This window comes from Aquarana catesbeiana, linkage group LG01 (genome assembly GCF_042186555.1).
Source record: "Aquarana catesbeiana isolate 2022-GZ linkage group LG01, ASM4218655v1, whole genome shotgun sequence".
Lineage (NCBI taxonomy): Eukaryota > Metazoa > Chordata > Amphibia > Anura > Ranidae > Aquarana > Aquarana catesbeiana.
The window spans coordinates 388,205,698-388,230,828 of NC_133324.1; the positions used below are offsets into that span (position 1 = coordinate 388,205,698).

The 25,131-nt window shown below is 37.6% G+C and overlaps 1 protein-coding gene across 1 annotated transcript in view; it reads right to left on the minus strand.

Moving 5' to 3' along the window:
* Positions 1 to 8,541: 8,541 nt before the first annotated feature.
* Positions 8,542 to 25,131, minus strand: part of RORB (RAR related orphan receptor B) — a 406,621-nt gene continuing 390,031 nt past the window's right edge. The window contains exon 10 of the mRNA XM_073634272.1: positions 8,542 to 23,249. Coding sequence (XP_073490373.1) covers positions 23,094 to 23,249 — 156 coding nt within the window. The 3' untranslated portion in view covers positions 8,542 to 23,093. The remainder of the gene's footprint in view (positions 23,250 to 25,131) is intronic.

Consider the following 25,131-nt stretch of genomic DNA (forward strand, 5'->3'; position numbering starts at 1 on the left):
GAAATCCATCACCTTAGAACACTAGCAAAAACTGAGGACTTATGGGAAGGGGAGGCAGCCAAGGGATATGTGCTCAAAAGTGTTGCCAGTGTCCAATTAGCTGAAGGTATGAGCCTATAACCCAGGATCTATGAATTCTCAGCTTGTGCCCTGTACTGTATGATCAAGATAGCAACTTTTACATATTGGATCCTTTGGTCCCTGCAACCTCTTCTTCCCTCGTGCCCCAAAAGCCACAGGTCCTCTGATGTTATCAAGGCCAAAGCAAAGCCCATAGCAAAGCATTGAACATGAGGACACCAAGGAACAGCTCACTAATTTTAGAGGAACACTTCCCAGAGCAATCAGGCTGTGTGTAACTGAGAAGTGCATCACCTGGGGAGAAAAGAGAAAGAATATACCTGTGTATTGTCTTGTTGAGTACCTGTGTATTGTCTTGTTGAGTACCTGTGTATTGTCTTGTTGAGTATTAGTGTCAGGAAGCTAGTTGTTAGGTAATTTAGACAGGGTATAATCCCCAATCCTCATTAAATTAATAGGTATGATGCCCGGCGGGTGTGGAGAGGCGACTCCTTGCACATCTTGCGGGATGTATGCGTTCCTTGATCATCCGATCGAGGGTGAATACTGCTGTGCAAAATGTAAGCACGTTGTTTCCCTGGAAGCCCAGGTTCTTAATCTGGGGAAGCAACTGTCAGCACTGAGAAGTCCCTCCATACTAAAGGAGAGCCAGGAACATAGCAGGTGCCGTCGGGGGCCAGCACAGAGGCGGATGGAGACAAAGAGGTGCAGGCACTAGGAAAGAATAGATGGGTGACAGTCAGGAAGGGTAGAGGGGGAAGTGCCAGGGAGGCCGATCCAGGGATGGAGCATCCCAATAAGTACGCTCCATTGAGTGACATTGGCGAAACCAGTCAGGGACCAGCACTGCTAGAGCTGAGAGACTCTCCTAGCTGCCGGGGGAAGAACTCCTCCAGTGAGAGTGGGGGGAGGCGAAGGGAGAGTAAAAACAAATTCTGGTGATAGGGGACTCAATTCTTAGAAGGACAGAGAGGGCAATCTGTAACAAAGACCTGAAGCGCCGAACTGTATGTATGTTGTCTATCGGGGGCTCGGGTTCGGCACATCTCAGATCTGGTGGACAGATTAGTCAGGGGCAGATGGAGTGTCCTAAAGAACGATTTTAGGGACTTGGGAGCTAAATTGAGGAAAAGGACCTCCAAGGTAGTATTCTCAGGAATACTGCCAGTACATCAAGCCACACCAGAAAGGCAGAGGGAGATTAGGGAAGTAAACAAGTGGCTGAAGAGCTGGTGTAGTAAGGAGGGGTTTGGGTTCCTGGAGGACTGGGCCGACTTCTCAGTCGATAACCAGTACTATAGAAGGGATGGACTCCACCTAAATGAGGAGGGTGCATATCAGCTGGGAATGAAGATGGCCAAAAAGTTAGAGGGGTTTTTAAACTAGGCAATGAGGGGAGGGTCCAGAGGTAGAGATAGTCAGTGCGGAACATATTCCAGATGGTAGTATTGGGGGCATTAGTGGTAGGTTGACCAAAGCACATAAACCCAAGGTAAGTATAGTAGCAAGTCCTAGTTGCAATCTCGGAACACCTAATAAGAGGATAATATGCAACCGGTCTAAACTATGTGGCATGTTTACCAATGGCAGGAGCCTGGTGGACAAGATGGGTGAACTAGAGATACTTTTGTAGGAGGAGGATTTGGCTTTTGTGGGAATTTCAGAGACCTGGTTCAACAGCTTTCATGATTGGCTGGCAACCATTCAAGGGTATACCCTTTATCGCAAGGATAGAGGGGGTAAAAAATGGGGAGGAGTATGCCTATATATCAATAATAATGTACAAGTGAATGTGAGAGATGACATCACTAAGGGAGCAAGGGAAGAGGTGGAATCCTTATGGGTAGAGCTCCAAAGGGATGTAGCTAAGGGGACAATAATACTGGGAGTATGCTATAGGCCCCCTAACCTGAGGGAGAAAGGGGAGACAAATCTTCTATCACAATTTGGATTAGCAGCAAGGATGGGAAGTGTTATCATAATGGGGGATTTTAATTATCCAGACATAGCCTGGGCAGAGGGAACCACGCATTCATCTAAGCCTCGCCAGTTCCTAAATGTCTTGCAGGACTATTTTATGGGTCAGATGGCAGATGCACCAACTAGAAAAAAAGCGTTACTGGATCTACTGATTACCAACAATACAGACCTATTTAGGTAACAGCGATCCGAGGACAATTGGCTTCAGTATAATTCACACAAATAGGAAACATAAGGGGAATACAAAGACACTGCATTTCAAAAGAGCCAACTTCCCTAAACTACAAACCTTGCTAGAAGGCATACATTGGGATAAAATCTTAGGAACAAAGAACATGGAGGAGAGATGGGTTTGCTTTAAGAGCATATTAAATGAGAGCATTAGCCAATGCATCCCACTGAGTAATACATTTAAAAGAGCAAGCAAAAGACCTGGATGGCTTAACTCCAATGTAAAAATGCATATAAAAGCAAAGGGGAAGGCCTTCAAAAAATACAAGGTTGAGGGATCATCATCAGCATTCAGACTTTATAAAGAATGCAACAAGAAATGTAAGGGTGCATTAAGGACGGCTATGATAGAACATGAAAGACACATAGCGGAGGAGAGCAAAAAAATGCCAAGAAATTCTTTAAGTATGTAAACAGTAAAAACGGGAGAACAGACCATATTGGCCCCATAAAGAATTAGGAAGGACATCTGGTTACAAAGGATGGGGAGATGGCGAAGGTATTGAATTTATTCTTCTCCTCAGTCTTCACGAGGGAATCGGGGGGCTTCAGTAACCAAAACTGCAGTGTTTATTCTCATGACACATCACAGGAAGCACCTCCATGGTTAACAGAGGACAGAATTAAAATTAGACTTGGGAAACTTAACATTAATAAATCATTGGGACCAGATGGCTTGCACCCGAGAGTACTTAGGGAACTCAGTCAAGTAATTGCCAGAACATTGGTCCTAATTTTTACTGACAGTCTCCTGACTGGAATGGTACCAGCTGAGTGGAGAAAAGCCAATGTAGCACCAATATTTAAAAAGGGCCCAAAATACATCCCTGGGAATTACAGACCAGTTAGCCTAACATCAATAGTATATAAACTCTTGGAGGGGATGATAAGGGACTATATACAAGATTTTAGTAATGAGAACGGTATCATTAGCAGTAATCAGCATGGATTCATGAAGAATCTTTCTTGCCAAACCAATCTATTAACCTTCTATGAGGAGGTGAGTTGCCATCTAGATAAAGGAAGACCCGTAGACATGGTGTATCTGGATTTCGCAAAAGCATTTGACACAGTTCCCCATAAACGTTTACTGTACAAAATAAGGTCCGTTGGCATGGACCATAGGGTGAGTACATGGATTGAAAACTGGCTACAAGGGCGAGTTCAGAGGGTGGTGATAAATGGGGAGTACTCGGAATGGTCAGGGGTGGGTAGTGGGGTCCCCCAGGGTTCTGTGCTGGGACCAATCCTGTTTAATTTGTTCATAAATGACCTGGAGGATGGGGTAAACAGTTCAATCTCTGTATTTGCGGACGATACTAAGCAAAGCAGGGCAATAACTTCTCCGCTGGATGTGGAAACCTTGCAAAAAGATCTAAACAAATTAATGGGGTGGGCAACTACATGGCAAATGAGGTTCAATGTAGAAAAATTTAAAATAATGCATCTGGGTGGCAAAAATATGAATGCAATCTATACATTGGGGGGAGAACCTGTGGGGGAATCTAGGATGGAAAAGGACCTGGGGGTCCTAGTAGATGATAGGCTCAGCAATGGCATGCAATGCCAAGCTGCTGCTAACAAAGCAAACAGAATAATGGCATGCATTAAAAAGGGGATTTATCCCGCTCTACAAGACTCCAGCCGCACCTAGAGTATGCTGTGCAGTTCTGGGCACCAGTCCTCTGGAAGGATGTCCTGGAAATGGAGCGAGTACAAAGAAGGGCAAAAAAGCTAATAAAGGGTCTGGAGGATATTAGTTATGAGGAAAGGTTGCGAGCACTGAACTTATTCTCTCTGGAGAAGGGACGCTTAAGAGGGGATATGATTTCAATATACAAATACCATACTGGTTACCCCACAATAGGGATAAAACTTTTTTGCGGAAGGGAGTTTAACAAGACTCGTGGCCACTCATTAAAATTACAAGAAAAGAGGTTTCACCTTAAACTATGTAGACGGTTCTTTACTGTAAGTGCGGCAAGGATGTGGAATTCCCTTCCACAGGTGGTGGTCTCAGCAGGGGGCATTGATAGTTTCAAGACCTCACCTACTATGTAACTATGTAATATAGTTCCATTTTTCTCTTTTTAAATTGTAATTTTGAGAACCTAATGTATTGTAGTAGTGGATCCAGTATTAAAAAAAAATATACTCTTTAAGCATCACACAGTACACACAGGTACCCTGCACTGTGCTCTAAGAATAAACCTCAAAAAGTGGGATTTTATAGGCAATTGAAAGAAGATAATGTATTTATAAAACATATATTTTTATTACAAATAGATTTAGATACAATTACAGATTGGAAATACAAAACATCACAACAAATGATGATATCACATTACATAAAGAATTTTTTTTTGGTATGAACATGATGTGGTAGGATCCATCTGCTTGCTGTTTATTCATCGGTGGATTACCATGAGATAAAGTAGGTGGGGATATCCAATGTGTTTCGAAAGATGCAGATATAAGCAAATCTTCTTCAGGGATTAATACCATACAATGTGATCATAGGTGCCATTCTCTTCATTCTATGTATTTCTTTAATATTCAGCATTTGTTGCTTTATTTCCTCTCCTTTTTTCTCTTTTTGTTTTCTTATTGACAATGTTATTTTGGTTTGGATGATTATGTTGAGTGAGGTTCTGGATAGGATTTCCCTTCCTCTCATCTTGTGTGTGGATTCTCCATCTTCAGTTTGATGGTTTAGAACAAGATGGTACGTCTTTGAGTTAATTTTCAATATATTTACTATATATAATGTTCTATCTTTGGACATATATAAATTAAGTTTGGCAAATTATATGTAAAAAATAACATGTAATAGCAGGGGCACTGCTGACTTGTGTACAAGAGACCTTTAATTCCATTGATTGCTAGTTTATCCTTTCTTTTAGTGCTTTTGGAAATCGGGTATTTTTCATCCTTTCCTGTGTTTATGTGCTGCATGTATAAGTTTTTTTTCTTCCTGGTTGTCTCCATCATGGCTACCACCCTGGTTTTCAGATGTTGTCATCCCAGAGACAGGATATGATGCGGCAACACGTGGCGTAGCTATGACGCAATCAAGTACGCCAATGCAATTTGCACAATTTTCCTGCGCATGCGCACTACATTAGGAATGCCAATAATGTATACTGGCGCCATTCCTTCCCCGCTTGTGCAGGGCATGGACTTCCACTATTGTCGAGCCATGCTACACACCCCAGGACGGCCAGCAGCACATTAGAACTTTGCAATAGAATACAGCTGATATTTGCACACTGAACTTACCTTCTAAATGCAAGATTGGAAAAGGGTTCATACAAGTAAGTTAATTTTTTTAATTCTGGTAGCTACTGGACTAGCCTTCTGGTGAATATCATGTAGGTTGACCCAGTATCCCATGGAATAAATACTAATTATCTACCGAGGGATTGTTCATCATTTTTTTGTTTTGTTCCTTTTATCCTCTCTATAGTGCATTTTTTTCACCTCCCTTTGGGGGTAGTGTGAAGCTGGTTGCTGATGGGTCCCTGCAGTTGGTGAAGAGTATCGATACATTGATATATGGTTCTCTTGTCACCTAAAGGAGTGCTCTTGCTAGAAAATGCAAACATTGTAAGTGTATATGAGTATGGATAATTGTTTACACATGCATGCATATTTTCAGATGTACTTCCATACACAGTCATGTACAATATTTTTTTTTTCAATTGAAACTGTTTTTTTCAGAAGTGGTATTAATCCCTGAAGAAGATTTGCTTATATTTGTATATTTCAAAATGCGTTGGCTATCCCCACCTACTTTATCTCATGGTAATCCACCGATGAAGAAACAGCAAGTAGACGGATATTACCACTTCATGTTCATACCAAATACAATTCTTTATGTAATGTGATATCTTCATTTGTTGTGATGTTTTGTATTTCCAATCTGGAATTTTATCCAAACCTATTTGTAATAAATATATATGTTTTATAAATACATTATCTTCTTTCAATTGCCTATAAAATCCCACTTTTTAAGGTTTATTCTTATAGTCCATTTCAGGGGATGATGGCAATTACATGTATGGCCATACGAGTCATTAATTCCCTGCACTGTACTCTTCCCTAACTGTCATGATATGATCACCCTGTCCTGAGACCCTCTTACACTGATTCCAGTGCCTGGGCTCCACTGCCTCATTCTCCATGACTGAGAACTCATCTATAATTGCCTGCCCTAGTTTGATCCCTGACACTAATCCCTGCAACAGCTGCAGTGCATATGTGTGACCCATTCCATTCTGGAATCTCCTCCCACTCACTGATCATTGCCACTAATGAGGGAGGAGACAGGGACATAATAATTATAGAACTATCTCCCCTCAGTAAGAAATACGTGTTTAAAGCCCTAGGTTAGGAAAGTGCTGGGTGGGTAGTTGAGCAGTCTATAAACTATTGATTAGATACTAGACATACTTGGGCAAAAGATTCCTTACGGGCCACAAAAAAAGGGTCCCACAGGCTGCCTATCGAGCAGTCTGGACATATATTAACTATTGAGATTTATTTGAACTCCTCCAGGACATTTATACACATGCATGCACACAGGTTGTTAAATGCTTAATTCAATATCTTTTACAATGAAATTTAAAATATTCAGACATTTCCTGTCATACAACAGAAATCCTAATACAGTGAGAAGAATTTGGTACCAACAACTCTTAAGATCAAAAATATTTTATTTTGTCATATCAGCTCATTATTAACAATATACTAATTATTTACTAATTGAATATTTTCTCTTTACTATACTGTAGTAATATATGGAACCATAAATGCGGCATATGAGCTCATTAGAACGAATTTAAAACCAAATAGCATTACTGTGCATAGTTAATGGAACAATGACCCACAAACAATACGATATTTGGTCAGAGCCCAGGAGTCATGTGAAACATACTTTACCACAACCTTGCCAGCACAGAAATAATGTCAGACATCCTTCTTGTTTTATTATATATTTTTTATTGTTTTATTTTTCATCAGCATTAAAGAAAGGAACATTGATTGTCATTTACAGAAAACATTCAAAAATCATGTGTGCTTTATAACGAATGCTAACAGTACAGTAAACTAATAATTTACATAACAAGAGACAAAATCTATTACATTCTAAATTAACCATGGGACACTTGCATCTTTAAAAAAAGATGCTCCATGAACAAATGGCTAGAAAAAAAAGACCCAGCAATTTTAGTTTTAATTAAATTAGACATTAGAGCTAAGCTATAAACAAAGAGATAAAATGAAACAAAGGTAATACATCACATTACTGTGCTGTCACCCATCTTAGGGAAACACAGGGCAGTAGAAAGAAATTCACTATATTACATTATGTTTTGAGAAAACAAAATAATAATTTTGACTGTACAGAACATACATACAGTTTTTTTTTCTTACAAAGTTTAGAGTGTAGTTTACTATACAAGTGTTGTCAGGAACTGGAGATTCTCTAACCATGTATCTTCAATCCTGAGATGCAAGAAATGTGGGTTGACTCTTTGTCCTTCATAAGTCATGTACTGGCTCATCTTGCAAAGTGTGTTGACTACAGCTAAAATGTAATAATGACTAGGAGCACTCTAATTGGCAGGGACCAAAAGTAGTGAATGTATATATAGTATCTCCCGGTATATATAAGAGCCTCCTTCCCATCACACCTACAGAAAAAATATTTATAAATAGAACACAATAAATAATACAACCAAGGGGCTCACTAAATAGAACATCAACCAATTAGATTTCAGTTTTCATCACAGAGAAGACAGAGCAATAATTTATAGCTAATGGTTATGATTTACCATTGGGGTCAAGTGTTTAACGGTAGGATCAATTGTGAAAATCACTTCAAAGTGAAAAAGAAACCCAAAAAACCTAACCATCATTTTTCATAGCATCAGGCATAGTGCAGTAAATGTTAATATACATTTAAGCAAGTTAATTAGGGTACAATTTTTAGACAAAATTAAGTCGGCTTTCTGTAGATATGCTAAAAGTATTTCCATGTCCCCCATATAAACTACTTTATATTTCAGAGAAAGCTAACACTGCTTAAAAATGAGTTGGGCAGGGTCTTTAATGCTGTCCAGGACACTGGGGTAGATCCCCTCCCACAGATATGGTGGTAGCAGGCTACACTAACCTTCCCAACCAAGCTACCTATGTCACCTGTCTTTGAGTTCTACACATATTGACACAGAAAATGTTTGAGAGAATTCATTAATGCGGTATTTCTGTGCCCCATTCTCCTTAGTGGATTCTCTTAAGGAAAATACTTTATTGAGAACTGGAGGATTCTAGCTAACTTATATGCCTACATTTGGCTAAAAACAATAAATATGCCTTGGTCTTTAAATGTACAGCTAGTAGTCTTGGCCATTTAAAACACCTAGGACATGGTCACATAAGATTAATCTTTTGACTTTTAACAAATAAAGCATTTTTAATTCCATGGCTGTTCATCCTGATCACTTCTCCAGTATATAGTGTATTGCTAGAAATAAATTGTCATGTACTTCAATTGTGTTTGTTTCTATATGGTGCAATAGAAATATTTTAACAGGATATGGCACCCACCATTTGCCTACAATATATTGTCAAATGTGTCATAGTTTTTTAAGTTAAAGGGCATTATAAGAAGTGCATTTATTATTTATATTTTACTGCATAACATGGTCAATAAATATTGCTTTCAAAGAGTTAAGAGCTGTTTCTTTTTACAAGGAAAGAATATGATATACAATGAATGGAATGGCAAGTTATAGGCCCTTATTAGCTGAGGCTATAGTCTTATTTGTCCAATTTATTCTAACTGCCTGATAAAAAAATGATAAATTAATAACCTTTCTTATGGTGTACTGGATGAAACTGAACAAAAATGCAGTAATAATAAAACTTCATATCATAAACTGTATCTTTTTAGAGGCGTTGCAGCATAAGGTCATTCAAGATTGGTGATAAAATATATTAAGATTGTGTTCACTGTTTGATTTTGACTTCTAAAGATGTTATCACTTATTATTTTGAAAAAAAATATTTTTCTAAGTGTAAAATTAAAATGACAATATGTGTGCAAATGTGTATATATATATATATATATATATATATATATATATATATATATATATATATATGTATTTCAAACTTCAAACAGTTTGCATTACCATACTTATCTACATCATCTTTATCACCACTGACAACACTGCAAAGCATCTTTAGTTTTGGTAAAAATCTAATATGGCTTTAGGGTACAGCTGTTTAAATATGCCGACCACCATTTCCTTGGGAAAAAACTCAGTGCAAATATTTTCAATTATTTCATGCACATAAATTAATATTATATAAGGTTCAACTCACTGACGCATTTGATCAATATTTAGTTTTACTTAGATATAGTAGTTTTTTATTGTTTAGCCACCCTTATTAGCTATTATACTTATGTAATAAAAAGATATAAAAGTTATACTTTCTAAAAATTTTAACAAATTCCATAAATAGTTTCCTCATGGTCAAAGACATAAAAACAATGCCATATTTGAGTAGCAAATTAGGATGGAGCTTGTTTTGTGATCAATAACCAATCCGAAGAAACTTTTCAATATATTAAATATAACGCAAATGGAAACATGATTTTGTCCTGGAAATGGCCCCCTGTCCTGAAATTTCCAGAAGCTCTAGTAAACTGCACCTGATACCTTCATCTATGCTAACCAGAGGCTACAGGGTCTGTGGAAACCGTGTAAATGAGTACTAAAAGTAACATTTTTTCAGCCTAGAGCAACCAGTCAGCTTATGGTTTTAAAAATTGAACATGGATTCTGATAGGTTGCTATGTGCAACATGTAATTCCCCTGTTAGCCCATATTCACACATCAACCCCTTTAAGACTATCAGGTTGATTTACTAAAAGCAAATGGGCTGTTCACTTTGTAAGGGAATTTTCTCTTTTCAAAGGAATTTTACCTTAGCTTAGCAAATGAGGCAAAGCTCTGTAGATTTATTTAATCCAATCATGTGCAAGCAGAAATACCGCATTGTTTATTTTCCTTGTATGTGATACGGTATTCTTTGCAAAGTGAATTTTCACAAAGTTCACTAAGCTAAAAGAAAATGGCCTCGCAAAATGAACAGTCTATTTGCCTTTAAGGAAATAAGCCATGGGGTTGATTTACTAAAGAATCTCTTTGCAAAATTAATTTTCACTTTGCCAGGTAATTTTTTTTCAGCTTCCTGAATATAGTAAAAATTCACTTTGAAAAGGAAACACAATCATGTGCAAGAAAAAACAAATATTTTTTGCTTGCACATGATTGACTAATGGAAGTCAGCTTAGCATCCCCTGATTCACTAAGCTAACAGAAAATTCCCTTGTAAAGTGAAAATTCACTTTAAACAGCCTATTTGCCATTGCTAGCACTGCAATACAGAAATGTGATAGCCAGGTTGTTATTTTAATTATGACATTGATAGATGTCTTTTTGGGTTATCTGTTCATAGCAACATTTGCTACAACAACATTACACTTCAGATTGGTTATGATGAAAATAAATCTTCCACTTTTTTGCTACAGATTTTATGCATAAAGACCATTATTGTGTTTGTGTATGATAAATCTAAAAAGTAATTTTAACATAGCAAGATGCTGTCATTATCTTTAGGATACATTGTGAATTTACATTCAGATATTACATTACATCTTAGTAAACAAAGGATTCAGCAATACCATGCAGGACAAAATAAAGTTAACTCAATATTGTTCTTCCTTTTCATTGACCAATTATTGCCCATGATGAATTCCAAATATTATTGCTGTAGTAAAAAATCTCTTTGGCGCTAATAGTCAAGAACCTGTTCATCAGTGGTCAATAAGCTGCTGAAGATGGTATGAAACTATATCTTACAAAAGTCCACAGTTTTTATTTCTCCTAAAGGACCACTAAACATAAATACCAAGCTTACTTTTGCTAGAGTAAGTTATATTAAGTGACGTAACATTGTTGGATAACTATGCAGATAATCAGGTCTTAATGTGTAACTAATGTGTCCTATCTGACAAAAACAGTGTCATCTTGGCTCCTGTTTATATATGCAGTTGCAATGGTGTTGCAAATGTGTCCAACTGTGACACCAACCATTAAAGGGCTATAAGGTTTGGTAGAGAGCTGACTTAAGCACACTGGCAACTGTGACAGTTATTACCAGAGCCATTCTTTTAATTCAATATATACTATGCATGTTCTGGCAGAATGTAAAAGAATCAATATTAGTATTTTTATTAGGAATTAATAACATTTATTGAACACTTTGAACTTGAACTTTATTTTAGGAAACAGATAAATTGGCAAGTTTGATATATTAAATATTTATTTTAAAATGTGGGATAGCAGAGAAAAACACTTTTTAACAGGGGCACTTTCTAGCCTTGTGCACTAATTCTGATAGAATATTGCTTAAAAGAGAAGTTTGGGGTGACTGAAAAAACATACATGCTCACTTCTATGCTGCAGCATCAGTGTGATGCTGCAGCTGTCCGCCACTGGCTCTAAGCCTGAGAACTTAGCAATCACATGACCACTGATTACTCTGTTCTTGGTCAGCTCTGAGCAGAGAGCGGTGATTGCCAGTCACTGCTCTCTGCTCTGCCCCTTCGAAGCTCACTGGAGCACCAGGCTGGAGAGGGGGCAGGCACAGCTGGCTTCAACTCTTAGCCTCACACTGAGAGCCAGAGCCAGCTGTCAGTCAGGCAGCTGGGTGGATCCTGTCAATATGGTCAGAATCCATCCAGAACTTGGAGAGGCTCTGTGATGCTAACTAGCTAACAAGGGGCTTTATCCTGCTTTCAGCTGATTCTAGGTCACAGGAGAGCACTTTTGTGACCCAGAAGAGAAGTTTTTGTTAAAAAACCTTGAGCCATGCTTCTCTTCATCTAAATTTGTGCTAACATAATATATGGAGAACACAAGCTATATAAAAATGGTAAAATCTTTATAGCATAGTTTCTTTATCATGCGTATTTATGAATGTTACCAGTAGTCCTTACAATTGCTGTTATTTAGATTTACTGGTCCTTTAACTCCAACAATAAAAGCAAGGCAGATTTAAATGTACAAATATTTTCATCAAAGGTCTTGCTATAAAGGTTTATGAAAAGGAAGCATTTCCAAACAACGATGACTAAAACACATCTGACTTTTTCAATTCATGGTAAATATCATGTATGATTTATACAGGTAGTAAAGTTAGAATTTCTTTTCAAAATATTTGAACCACATTTTGCATGGATAGTGTGCTGGTAGACGATAAACTTAGATTACATTTGGACAACCCTGATCAGAAATCTTTCATAGTAAAATAGAAAAATATTCACTCATGATAGTTATGTACGCTATACATTAATAAATACACTTTTGGGTCAATAAAATATGCTGGTGGGACCAACTCCGCTAACAAGAAAATTACTATCAAATTTGTGCTTTGAATAAATGCATATACTGTTCGTTACATAATGTTATTACCAAGCTTTACTTAAACAAAGCTAGTGGAAAAGGCACAGCCTTCTAGCTTTCCTGCCTGTAGCTTCTAAGTGGCAAATTGTTGGCATGCTCAAGAATCAGCACGTCCAACAGAGAGGAAAACAACTACAGGTGTACAAGCCTATAAAATGGCAAACAAGAGAAAACACACACATGTGATATTTGTGTATGCTCCCTCTGTGTTTTGAACTATCAATAGCAATTTTACATTAATGCAAAACATTCCAAAGATTAGTTATGTTGTTGAGTAATTAAAACAATCTTTTTTTTTTTTTTTTTTTTGCTCAAATCAATCAAAAATAAATCCCAGCAAAAGATTACTATGTTTGCTTGCTATATATCTCAGAATCACAAAAAGGTCTTTTTTCAGCCATAATGATAATTGTTGTCATTCGGGGAAATCTTACATGATACAAACAAGGTGACTGTCATTACTGAGCTCTCCTTCTTAAAATATTATTAGTCTGGCTGCCATGTTGATGTTCTTTCTTCAACTGTTTTAGGCCACATACTTAGAACATGCAGATCTGGGTTTCTGACTTGTTGCTGACTTTCCTGATCTGCACACTTGTTTTGATATAGTGTACTGCAGCCAGCAGGTCAGCATATCAGCTATTAGGGCCTATGTCAACTGGCTCTTTTCCCATACAAGTCTGTGGGAATTATTGATTTGATACTTGGCTAATAAAATCTAAAATAAAGAACAGTCTATTATTAGTTCTGTGATGATTTAAAGTTATATTTTTTATGGTAAGTATGCATACTTACCTTTAAAAGTACGTTGAGTTCGTAAGCTTATATTTTTATTGTGCATACTCTCTTTGGTCTAACACTGATACATGAAATCTTCAGATGCCACTGAAACTCTAACATTTTATGTTGAATTGCATACCAGATATAACAAATCTCATTGCACAGGGTTTAGTGTATTAGACTTCAGGGGGAGGGAGCTTACACCCAATAGCTACATTGTATGTGTTTAGTGTCAACCCCTTTGACATTGTTTCAATTTTTGCATTTGTAAAAACAAGCTAAATTCTTTGCTCTTACCACTCTCGAATAGTACATAGTTGACAATTGGATAAACAGTATCAATTGTAAGGGCAAGTTTGGGTTCTTTAGTTTGTAGGCCATTGTAATTCAGACATAAATGTACTGAGAAATGAAATACAAATGTAAAAGATTAAACAATATAGTGATTGAGGGGCCACTGTAAACCCCTGGAGGGTGGGAACTTAACCAATGTAAACATTTACTGAAATTATTTATTTTATCATGCCTTAAAGGTATTGCAGTTCTTACAAATCCAGAATGTGAATAAAACTGAATGAAACATATTCTAATATGCAATGTATTTAAATTATTGACACTTTATATATATATATATATATATATATATATATATTATATATATATATATATATATATATATATATATATATATATATATAAAAAACAAAAAACATTAAATTGCTTTTTATTCTCAGAAGAGGCTGACAAAATAATCCCCTTCTGATTTCTTAAGCTCACAGTCTAATCAAGACAGACCTAAGTGATTTTTACAAGGTTTTAAGGCAGACCAGCCTTTAAGGTATAGTCTGTTCTCTGTAGTCCCCCATCTGTCCTTGCCTGATTCGTAATCCTTTTGAAGGTTGATACTTCAGACAGGAAAAAAACAAACAGTAAAGCGGAGAAGAGAGCAAATTAATTCTACTGAGGCCCAAAATATGCTTATGAATCTGACCTTAGCATGGGTTCTTTGAAACAAAAGAGCTATTTTGTTATTCATTCATTTAATTTAAACTAAGGAGCAGTGGATATTCTTTACACAAAAATTACAAAATACAGCATTCCATATCCACAATTAAAAAGTTGGTACTGTGCATTTACAATTATTGCTGCTGTGTTTTAACCATCTTAAAGCACAATTACAAGCCATTAAGTTCAAACAGTGCAAACTATATATACATGACACCAACCACTCTCCACCATTTTGTATGGCTTTATACATTCTTTAGGTGCATGCAGTGAGTGTAATGTAGGTGTTCCCTCCCATAATTGTATTTTTACTTCTAAAAAATGATTACTTATCTCCTTGTTAAATAAGGCATGTTTTCTCTTCTTGTTCTAGTTGAAGCAAACATGCCTTGAAATTTGAAGTTCTTTAATAAGTGGTCCAGTATTTCTTATTATTTCAAGCCTTGAGAGTATAGGTAAAGTTATGTCTACACAAAACTGAAAGATGCCTGTGGTTTAAATCACCAGCACCAGTTATATCTCTTGGGGAATCTGCCTTTCTGTTCTTTGCACACAAGTTCCCATATATTTCCACCTGCTATGGCTTTTATGAAGGGGCCATATTATCTCCATTTATTTTACACAGTAATGGGAAAATCTTTCCACTGCAGAGATATCTGAAACAGCATGTGATTCACTGACATCCATAGAAAATCGAAATATTAGTTTTGGCAGATGTAATCTTTCATCTCCAAAGTATACCTGTCAGCATTCATGGATCAAATCTACCCAGGCCTCAAATCAATGCAATGCCATAAAAGTAATGCATGGGTTAGTCCACCCAAAAGTGATATTTTTGTTTTAAGTGGAGATTAATGATCCAATTCAGCCCTGTGTTAATGTTTTGAATACGACAATAGTGGGATTTTGGGTGTTCTTGCCTACATTTGTGTGCTTTGTGAACTTCTGTTGCAACCTCCATAATATAAAATAAATTTAAAACTCCCACAGGAAGATTTAAATCTTTTCATAATGGCCACAGCACGTGCTTAGAAAGAGAAATGTAAGCACTAAAGTTGTATTAATTTTATTAATAGGATTATAAGGAGATATCAGTAGCTATTAATTTTTACCAGAAATATCTGTTTTGAGTGGAATGATCTTTTAGGTGTTCACATGTTAAGCAGGCATCATGCTTTTCTAGAAAGTTGAATGGTCCCAAAATGTTTAACTTTTGGCAAGTAAATGCTGTGACAAGCATAACCAAAGTAATATACATTAAAACACCCTGAATTGTTATTTTTGGTGAACAGGTTGTCTTTTAGTATAGAATACACACAATTAAAACCTGTTAGCGAGTGAAAAAGTAATCATATTTCTTAAATAATTTGAGTAGTATATCAATGTACTTCAGATGTATTTGTTAAATGACAGCTTTTACATAAAACTCTGCTCTGATTATGGTACTTAGTGCGATTTGTATTTGGGAAAGTTTTTAGTCCAACTAAAATTACATGTTTCAAAAACAACACTCATTAAAAAAATATATATATTTTAGAAAAGAGATTTTCTTTATTAATAATAAGTGAGCAATGGTATTTAAAAATAACTCTCATCTTATTGTGGTTATAAGCAATTAATTAGTAATCGAAAGAGAAATTCTGGCATTAACCTTACATTGTGTGAACTACCTTGTACTACAGCACAGATACATGCAAGCAAACACTTCTTGTATTTTTACTAGCATGGAGAACTTTGAATAGCTGCATACTGTATCGTTTAAAGAGACATTCCTGTTTTCAACTTTTGGGTAGGCTGGGGTCTGGAGTTCATACCTGAAAGTAATTTAGACCAATACTTTATACTTAGTGCTATCAGTTTTATTTAAAACACTGGCAAGAGTACTAATATAAGTCAATGTTTAACCTACAAATAAATATAAGATGCAGTTTGTTTTAAAGGAAGAGTAGAATTGTTCTGATATACTATGCTAAACTCTTGACCATGTTAAAAGGGAATACATACCATTTTAAAGTTTTCCTAGAAGTAAAGGTGACTGCATTCTGTTTTACATAAATATTCTTATCAGTGGGGTTACTAAAACTGGAGAGTGCAAAATTTGATGCAGCTCTGCATAGAAACCAGCTTCCAGGTTTTCTTGTCAAAGCTTAATCAACAAACTGATGTTAGAAGCTGATTGGCTACCATACACAGCTGCACCAGATTCTGCACTCTCCAGTTTTAGTAAATCAACCCCAGTTGGTGTGAATGTAAGTGCCTTGTTTCTCAATTCTTTTTTTTTATTATCTATACGGGGAACACCGTATGTGTTCCATATGCAGGCTGTGCTTCCTGCCTGGTTGTCCTGCAGAAAAATTGCCCTTTGATTTTTCTTTCTCTTAAGCTGGGCATACACTATATGATTTGATTGTACAATCTTCTCCTACCAACAATTATGTAGTGCAAGGACCTGCACAGTTGGGTACAAATTCAATGGATTGTTATATGAGTTCTATTATTGCATAGTTTTGGTGAATCTAAAAAGAATTGTACAGAGATTGTTTAATCAGATTGTAATGTATAATAGCCCTGAGTGTAAAGCCCTGTACAAATGAGCCGAATATCAGGAGAAAAAAACTGCCCGACATTCGGCCCGCGTGTATGTCGGACGTGTATGCTGAAAAACCAGTAGCTGACCGACTCCCAATCAGCACTCTCAGCCAATGGCAGAGAGCACTTATCAGAGTATTCTGGAGGGGGGACCGTCCCCCTGTTGAAACACAACAGCTCAGTGGGGGAGATTGCTGAACTAACCTTGCATGATTAGTACAGTGGCTCTGACTGGAGCTGTCAGTTTTTTTCCGTAGTGTGTACCCGGCTTTAAACTATCAATTTGGTCAGGCAGACTGAAAACAATAGACTGACTATAAGGGCTAATTCAGTTTATCTGAGCAGCTCCTTAGGATATTGTCCTTGATGTATGCATTGCCACTACAAATAATTTGGAGGAGAAATCACAAAGTCACAAATGTAATTATTTAAATGTTTCCTTCAACTGCCAGTCCATTATCAGAGCAATCCTGGCATTTACAAGAATCAATTGTCTTTCTTTGGCTGAGAAGGAAGCATAGACATGCCTAGCACTCGGGGATGGCCATATCATTTATCAAAATGAATATGTTATCTCGATGTGCCATACTGGTGGAACTCCAAGTTAAATATTTAAAAGGTTACTAATGCTACCCAGCACACACTTCAACTATGCTAAAAAACAGAAAGAAATCTGAGATTTCTGTAATTCCATGTGGCTAGAATTTAGGGAGGATAAATGGGTGTGTACTTCATTCCAATTTCTCTGCCTTCTGTATCACCAACCGCATTTAAACGCTCAAATTATCACAAAGGTTTTATGCCACCTAGGAGGAAAGTGGCAAAAGGTAAGTAGTTCAAATGATTATAATAAGGCCTACAGCTTTTTGGAGATTATGATTATTTAATATATTAAGTCTGTGCAGCTTGTATGATTTTCAAGGCTTCATTCTTTTAATTCAAAATGGAGTGCACTTTTACATTTTTCACTTATTTTGAAAGTTAAAATTCCAGTTAATTAGGATCACGCATACCTCCACACAGTTAAAAACAACAACAACAGCTGTATTCTGCCACTGTTTATAGTCTAGTAAATACTACTGTCTATTTGAGGGGTTGTTGTATGATTCTGAATTTTAATGCACAACTTCTGAAATATCATGCTTGATACCTGCATGCTTGCCCCACATGCTGAACATTAATACCTGCAGATATAAATTATTGCTGGAAAAAGATTGTCAATCTGTTTAGTGCTTCTAGAACGGGGTAAATTCTTATTTTTTTTCAAAAGGGAAGATCAGGTTTTTATCAGCCTAGGATTTCATAGTCAACAAAATCTGCTTTTCGTTTCTTAACTATTGTTTTTGACATACATACTGTAAGGAAGACTATGTATGTCTTCCAATTAGTTATTATTGTCCCTGAGAGATATACAGTGCAACTTCTGCATTAAACAGTGATTGTCATTTGTTCTACAATGAGAGATTAAATAAAGGGAACACATAGCAGGTACCTTAATTGTTACTTTTGCTTATTATCCAGTGCCAGAAATTTCACAACAGCAGTGTGTGGTATATGAATGGCCACAGCAGACAACTTGAAAGTCAATTACCCAATCTGGAATTTTCTATAGATAATTCTGGCAACTTGATTTACTGCCTATGTATGGTTGAAAGATATACATAGTGTGCCAAGAGTTAACAAGTTCATTTGATCCTCCAATTGCTCAATCATCCTGCAATGTGTATTGTTGACAGCCATTATTAGCCATACAGAATAAATTCAATAAATGTGCCTCCACATTCATGTAGTATGCACCAGTTATACAACATACAGTAAATATGTGAATAACACTCTAGAAAGATTATTTAATTTTATGGAAGATTATGTGTCTTTAGAAATGTTGCTGCCAAAAATGTGCCTTTTTTTCAGGAATATAATTAAAGAAATGCACACATTTATAAATAGGTTTGTTCCATGCTGAATACAGTTAATAAAAAAAAAACAACCTATTTTATTTGTTTAAGGTTTACTTTTAGTGTTGCACGCTTAGGTGGACTGTTACATATTATAGTTAAAAAAGTTCTTTAAATATTCTCTGTGCCAGGTGTAAAGTAAAAGCACATAAGACGTGTACAGTTTATTGACTAAAGGGGCTATGCTTGTTTTCACAACAGGATAATGGATGCATGCCACTAAATACATCCTCAAAGACCCTAATACTCTCTGAATATATATAGCACCATATCCTAGAGATCTGCTGAATTGCTTGCTTTAATTGGCTACTCTTCTATTACCCTGGTGTTCTAGCAATCGCCAACGTAATCTTCCATTAACACAGAATATGACCCTTGGAATTAATTCTTTGAACAAAAGGCTCACAGAAGTGACATTGACAATAAAAAAGATTAGACTCTTCTAGTAAATGAATGAATACGGTAAATTTGTCCATAGACAGCTGCTATCTAATTACTTGCATGGGATTGTCAAAATGAACAGGAAACACCAATTTTGAGATAGAAGTTTTGATAGGAAAAAAAAAAGCACAACCTTCCTGGAGTTTGCATATTCTCCCTGTGCGTGGGTTTCCTTCAGATACAGCAGTTTCCTCCCACACTCCAAAGACATGCTGGTAGGTTATTTGGCTCCTGTCTAAATTGGTACTACTATTTGTGTGTATGAATGTGAGTTAGAGACCTTAGATTGTAAGCTCTTTGTGAGCAGGAACTGATATGAATATACAATGTATATGAAAAGCGCTGCATAAATTGGCAGCGCTACATAAGTACCTGTAATAAAAAATATATATATAAACTACATGTTACATTAAACTCTATGCACATGGGCTTTTAAGCCTGTCAAAAAAAATGGTTCATTAGCAAATGCCTGTCAAAAAAACGGTTCATTAGCAAATACTTTCAGCCCTGGTTCACATTGATGCTACTTTGAAATTGCGCTACTTCACTTGAAGTAGCGCAATTTCAAAGTAGCAAGGTCAGCGCGATTTAACCACTTGCCGACCGGCTCCTGAACATATACGTCGGCACTTTAAAGATGGCTGCCACAACTGAGGTATCCATCTCTTCAGGAGCCGGTCGTGTTTACGATAATGGTGGTTTCTGCGGCAGATTCGCGGCGAGATCACCGTTATCGGCGGTGGGAGAGGTGCCACCACTCTTCCGCGCCCTCCGCCGCTTACCGGAGCCGTCGGCAGTGGAGGAGGTGATTGGGACCTGTCTGTGGCCGGGTATGGAGACAAGTGAGGGGAATATGGCCCCTCTCCATACCATAGCAGGGCGGAAGCGACGTCTTAACCTCACTTCTGCCCATACGTCTTAAAGGGCCGTTTTTTCAAAGTCATATTTTCAAATGACAATTTTTTTTTAATTTTTATTGCATTTAAGTCCATATATAAGATCTGAGGACTTTTTGACCCCAGATCTCATATTTAAAGGGACCTGTCATGCTTTTTTCTATTACAAGGGATGTTTATAAAAGTGACCCAATTTTTTTTTTAAAAAGTTAAAAATAAATAAAATCAAGTAAAATAAATAAGAAAAAACCCTTTTTTTAAAGCACCCCGCCCAGATGAGCTCGCGCGCAGAAGCTAACGCATGTGTGAGTAGCACCCACATATAAAAACAGTGGTCAAACCACACATGTGAGGTATCACCGCAATCGTTAGAGCAAGAGCAATAATTATAGCCCTGACCTCCTCTGTAACTCAAAACATGCAACCTGTAGAATTTTTTAAACGTTGCCTATGGAGATTTTTAAGGGTAAAATTTGATGCCATTCCACGAGCGGAAGCGTGACATGTTGGTTATCAATTTACTTGGCGTAACATTATCTTTCACGATATAAAAAAAATTGGGTTAACTTTACTGTTGTCTTATTTTCTTATTCAAATAAGTAAATTTTTTGAAACAAAAGTGTAAGACCGCTGCGCAAATACAGTGTGAAAAAAAGTATTGCAACGACCGCCATTTTATTCTATAGGGTATTAGAAAAAAAAATATACAATGTTTGGGGGTTCTAAGTAATTTTCTAGCAAAAAAACATGTTTTAAACTTGTAAACACCAAAATCTCAAAACGAGGCTAGTCCTTAAGTGGTTAATGTGCTACTTGATAGACATCTGTGTGTCTTCATGCCAGTCGCACCTGAAATCGGCAAAAGTAGTGCAGGAACTACCTTTGCAAATCGGTGTCGCACTGATTGGAACAGTGCCATTGACTCCAATAGGCTGTGACTTGTCATGCGATTTGATCTCTCAAATCGCATGACAAATTGCTGCAATGTGAACCAAGGCTCAAGGATAAAACTCTAGAGTGCAAAATTTATATGAATATATGTTTTCCAATTACCTGGTCTAGCACCAACTAATGCCTTGCTCAAATGCCAGTAAGTTGGCAAATCTAAGTCACTGGGCACATGGGTTGGAGCCTTTTAAAGCCGGGGGGGGGGGTTCTACATCATTATACAAGTATACAAGCAGAAAATATATTTTTTCTAAATGTGTCAGTTTTTAACTCACTAGATTGTAAACTGCTAGCAATGAATGTGACTTAATCATATTTGTAGTATTTGGTCATTTCTTAGAAGGGCCTTGGTGTTTAAAGGGCAAGATTTATGTGAATCTGCATTTGAAATTTTAGGATGCTGAGAATTATGACTGTGTTGCTTTCTCAGATGGCCAGTGCTTTGGGTACGGAGTATTCATATGCTGCTATTAGCCCCACCCCAACTCCATCTTCTGTCCCATCCCCTTTCTCAGGCCCACTGATTCTCCAAGGCAGGTATGGCTATCCTAGTTCCCAGTTATAACCATCAGTGTAGAGACTGAGTGCAATTGTTCTGTTTTCTGTTTCTAACAATGAGCAGTTTATCTGAAGTACAAAGATATATATATACTTTAAACCATTCAATAAAAAATATATTTTTCTTTGTTCCTTTGTAGATAAACCCTGCTATTTTTAAAGGTTACAGGAATAGGTGTACATTTTACAACCATGGCTTTCGTTTTAAAAAATGCGTAAGAAATTTTGTCTTGCTACAACCTTACATTACACACCCTGCATGCGTTATACTCTACTAACCCAAAGTGGTGTATTCCCATTTGGAAGGTGTACAATACATTAGCAACAAATATTGTTTAAACAATGGCTTCGCTAAATGAAACTTGATTGCCCAAACATAAATACATAAATTTAAGGAAGGGTAAACACAACATTATCAATGAAAGACAGAAAGAAAAGTAGAAGAATTTGTTGTATAGTATATGATTACACCACAGCAAAGGTGCATTTTGTGATGTGTGAGTGTATATATATATATATATATATATATATATATATATATATATATATATATATATATATATACAAGCACACCAACTTTTATCTACACATGCATCTATAACATAGAAATAAGTCAAATTTAAATTAGATTGGAAATAATCCAGAAAGACGAGTAATACTATAGAAGTATATACTCTTGTTGATATCTACAATAAAATTCTATAAATTGTTGTCTCTCAAATTATATATAAAAAAGTAAATACACCCAGTGTTCTATATATTAAGATAGATGCTTCAGCTACCGGAGGAGTTTGCAATACTTTATTTATTTATTTTTTGCACAGTTCCCCCCCGGAAACTAAAGTGTTAAATGATCAGTTCCAACGGAATTTCAAATAGTTAATAAAGAAGAGAATGAGAGAGCCTCACTCAGAGGTGCGTATTTACATTCTTCAAACTGTAGCGGTGAAAAATAATTCTAGTAAGTGCAGGACATTCCTAGTGCTGCTGTAGTGATGTTTTTTTGTGGTTTTTGTAAGTCCTTTGAGCACATTTCTTTTGTCTTAGTAGTGATGCATTCCATAGCTAAGTGAAAGATCCAGCTGTCTTCACTTGCAGCCAGTGCTTGAGTCAGGGTTAAAAAGCTCCTTGTACAAAGGAGGGAACAATGTATTCACTATCTCGGGATGAGATTGCTTAAATACCTGCAGCTTCTCCCCATGTAAGTTGCAAAGTGCAGTTATGTTTGGTATCTTGGCTATTAACTGTGAAGAAAGAAAAAGAGAGATTAAATAACATAAGCAGAATGCTCAATTTCAAGGTTAGTTTTCTTATTTATTTATTTTTTATTATTTCTTTATTCATTTGCAATAAATCAAAATACAAAACAATAAAAATATTATTCCTAATATTTTTCCTTTGCAATTACAATTACTCAAACACCCCACCTCCTCTCCCTGTCCCTACCCCCTCTCTTTTCTTTTTAATTCTGTACCTTCTCCCTATTCTCCCCATCTCCCAATCTCCTATATTCCTGCCATTCCAGCCTATCTCCTTGTTTTCTTAAACTCTGTCCAGCTTTTCCACATATTTATAATTTTTTCCCCACCATATCGTAAATATTCCATACTATATGTATTTTCCACTCTTTTAATCAAACCTCCTATTGTAGGGCTTTCACTTTCTTGCCAAAATCTTACATTTGGCTGCATTCATCAAATGTGGTATCACTATGTTCTTATATTGTTTTATTGGGCTTTTTAACCTCTCTCCAATATTTTTTAATTTCTGGGCAATCCTACCATATATGGGTCATAGTTCCTACTATTCTACATCCTCGCCAACAATATGTGGACAATGTGAATTAAATCCCAAATTCTTAGTACTTTTATGGGGCGCACACACGGGCGGACTTTCCGACTGGACTGGTCCGACGGACTTTCCGACGGACTTTCCGACGGACTTCTGACAGACTTCCGACTGACTTTTTTTGCGAATGGACTTGCCTACACATGACCGCACTACGGACGGACTTGCCTACACACGACTGGACTTTCCGGCAGACTATGTCCGCCGGTCTTCCCGACGGACTTTCCGAATGAACGGACTTGCCCACACACGAACAAGTCCGTTCATTTTGAACGTGACTCAGGTACGACGGGACTAGAAAAGGAAGTCAATCTCGCCACTTTTATCGGTGAGATTGACACCTTGTGAGCCCCATCGCGGGGCATACCAGGCCCTTAGGTCTGGTATGGATTTTAAGGGGAACACCCTACGCCGAAAAAATGGCGTGGGGGTCCCCCCCAAAATCCATGCCAGACTCTTATCTGAGCACGCAGCCCGGCCGGTCAGGAAGGGGGGTGGGGATGAGCGAGCGCCCCCCCTCCTGAACCGTACCAGGCCACATGCCCTCAACGGGGGGTGGGTGATTTGGGGGATGGGGGTGCCCTGCGGCCCCCCCACCCCAAAGCACCTTGTCCCCATGTTGATGAGGACAAGGGCCCCTTCCTGACAACCCTGGCCTTTGGTTGTTGGGGTCTGCGGGCGGAGGGCTTATTGGAATCCGGGAGCCCCCTTTAATAAGGGGGCCCCCCCAAGATCCCAGCCCCCTACCCTATGTGAATGAGTATGGGGTACATCATACCCCTACACATTCACCTAGGGAAAAAGTGTCAATAAAAAAACACACTACACAGGCTTTTGAAGTAATTTATTAGACAGCTCCGGGGGTCTTCTTCCAACTTCGCCGCTCTCTTCGGCCTCTTCTCCTGGTGTCCGGTTCTTCTCCCACTCTCCGGCCTCTTCTCCTGGTGTTTGACTGGGAGAGAGCGTCATGTCAACATCGGAAGAAGAGAAGAGGAAGAAGACGATGCAGAAGTCCGGGCCACCGCTAGCAAAAGAGCGGCAGAAGATAGCGGAGGAGCCGGCAGAGGAACCGGTCACCAGGAGAATGGACCCCATACTCATTAACATAGGGTGGGGGGCTGGGATCTGGGGGCTCCCTTATTAAAGGGGGCTCCCGGATTCCGATAAGCCCTCTGCCAGCAGACCCCGACAACCAATGGCCAGGGTTGTCGGGAAGGGGCCCTTGTCCTCATTAACATGGGGACAAGGTGCTTTGGGGTGGGGGGGCGCAGGGCGCTC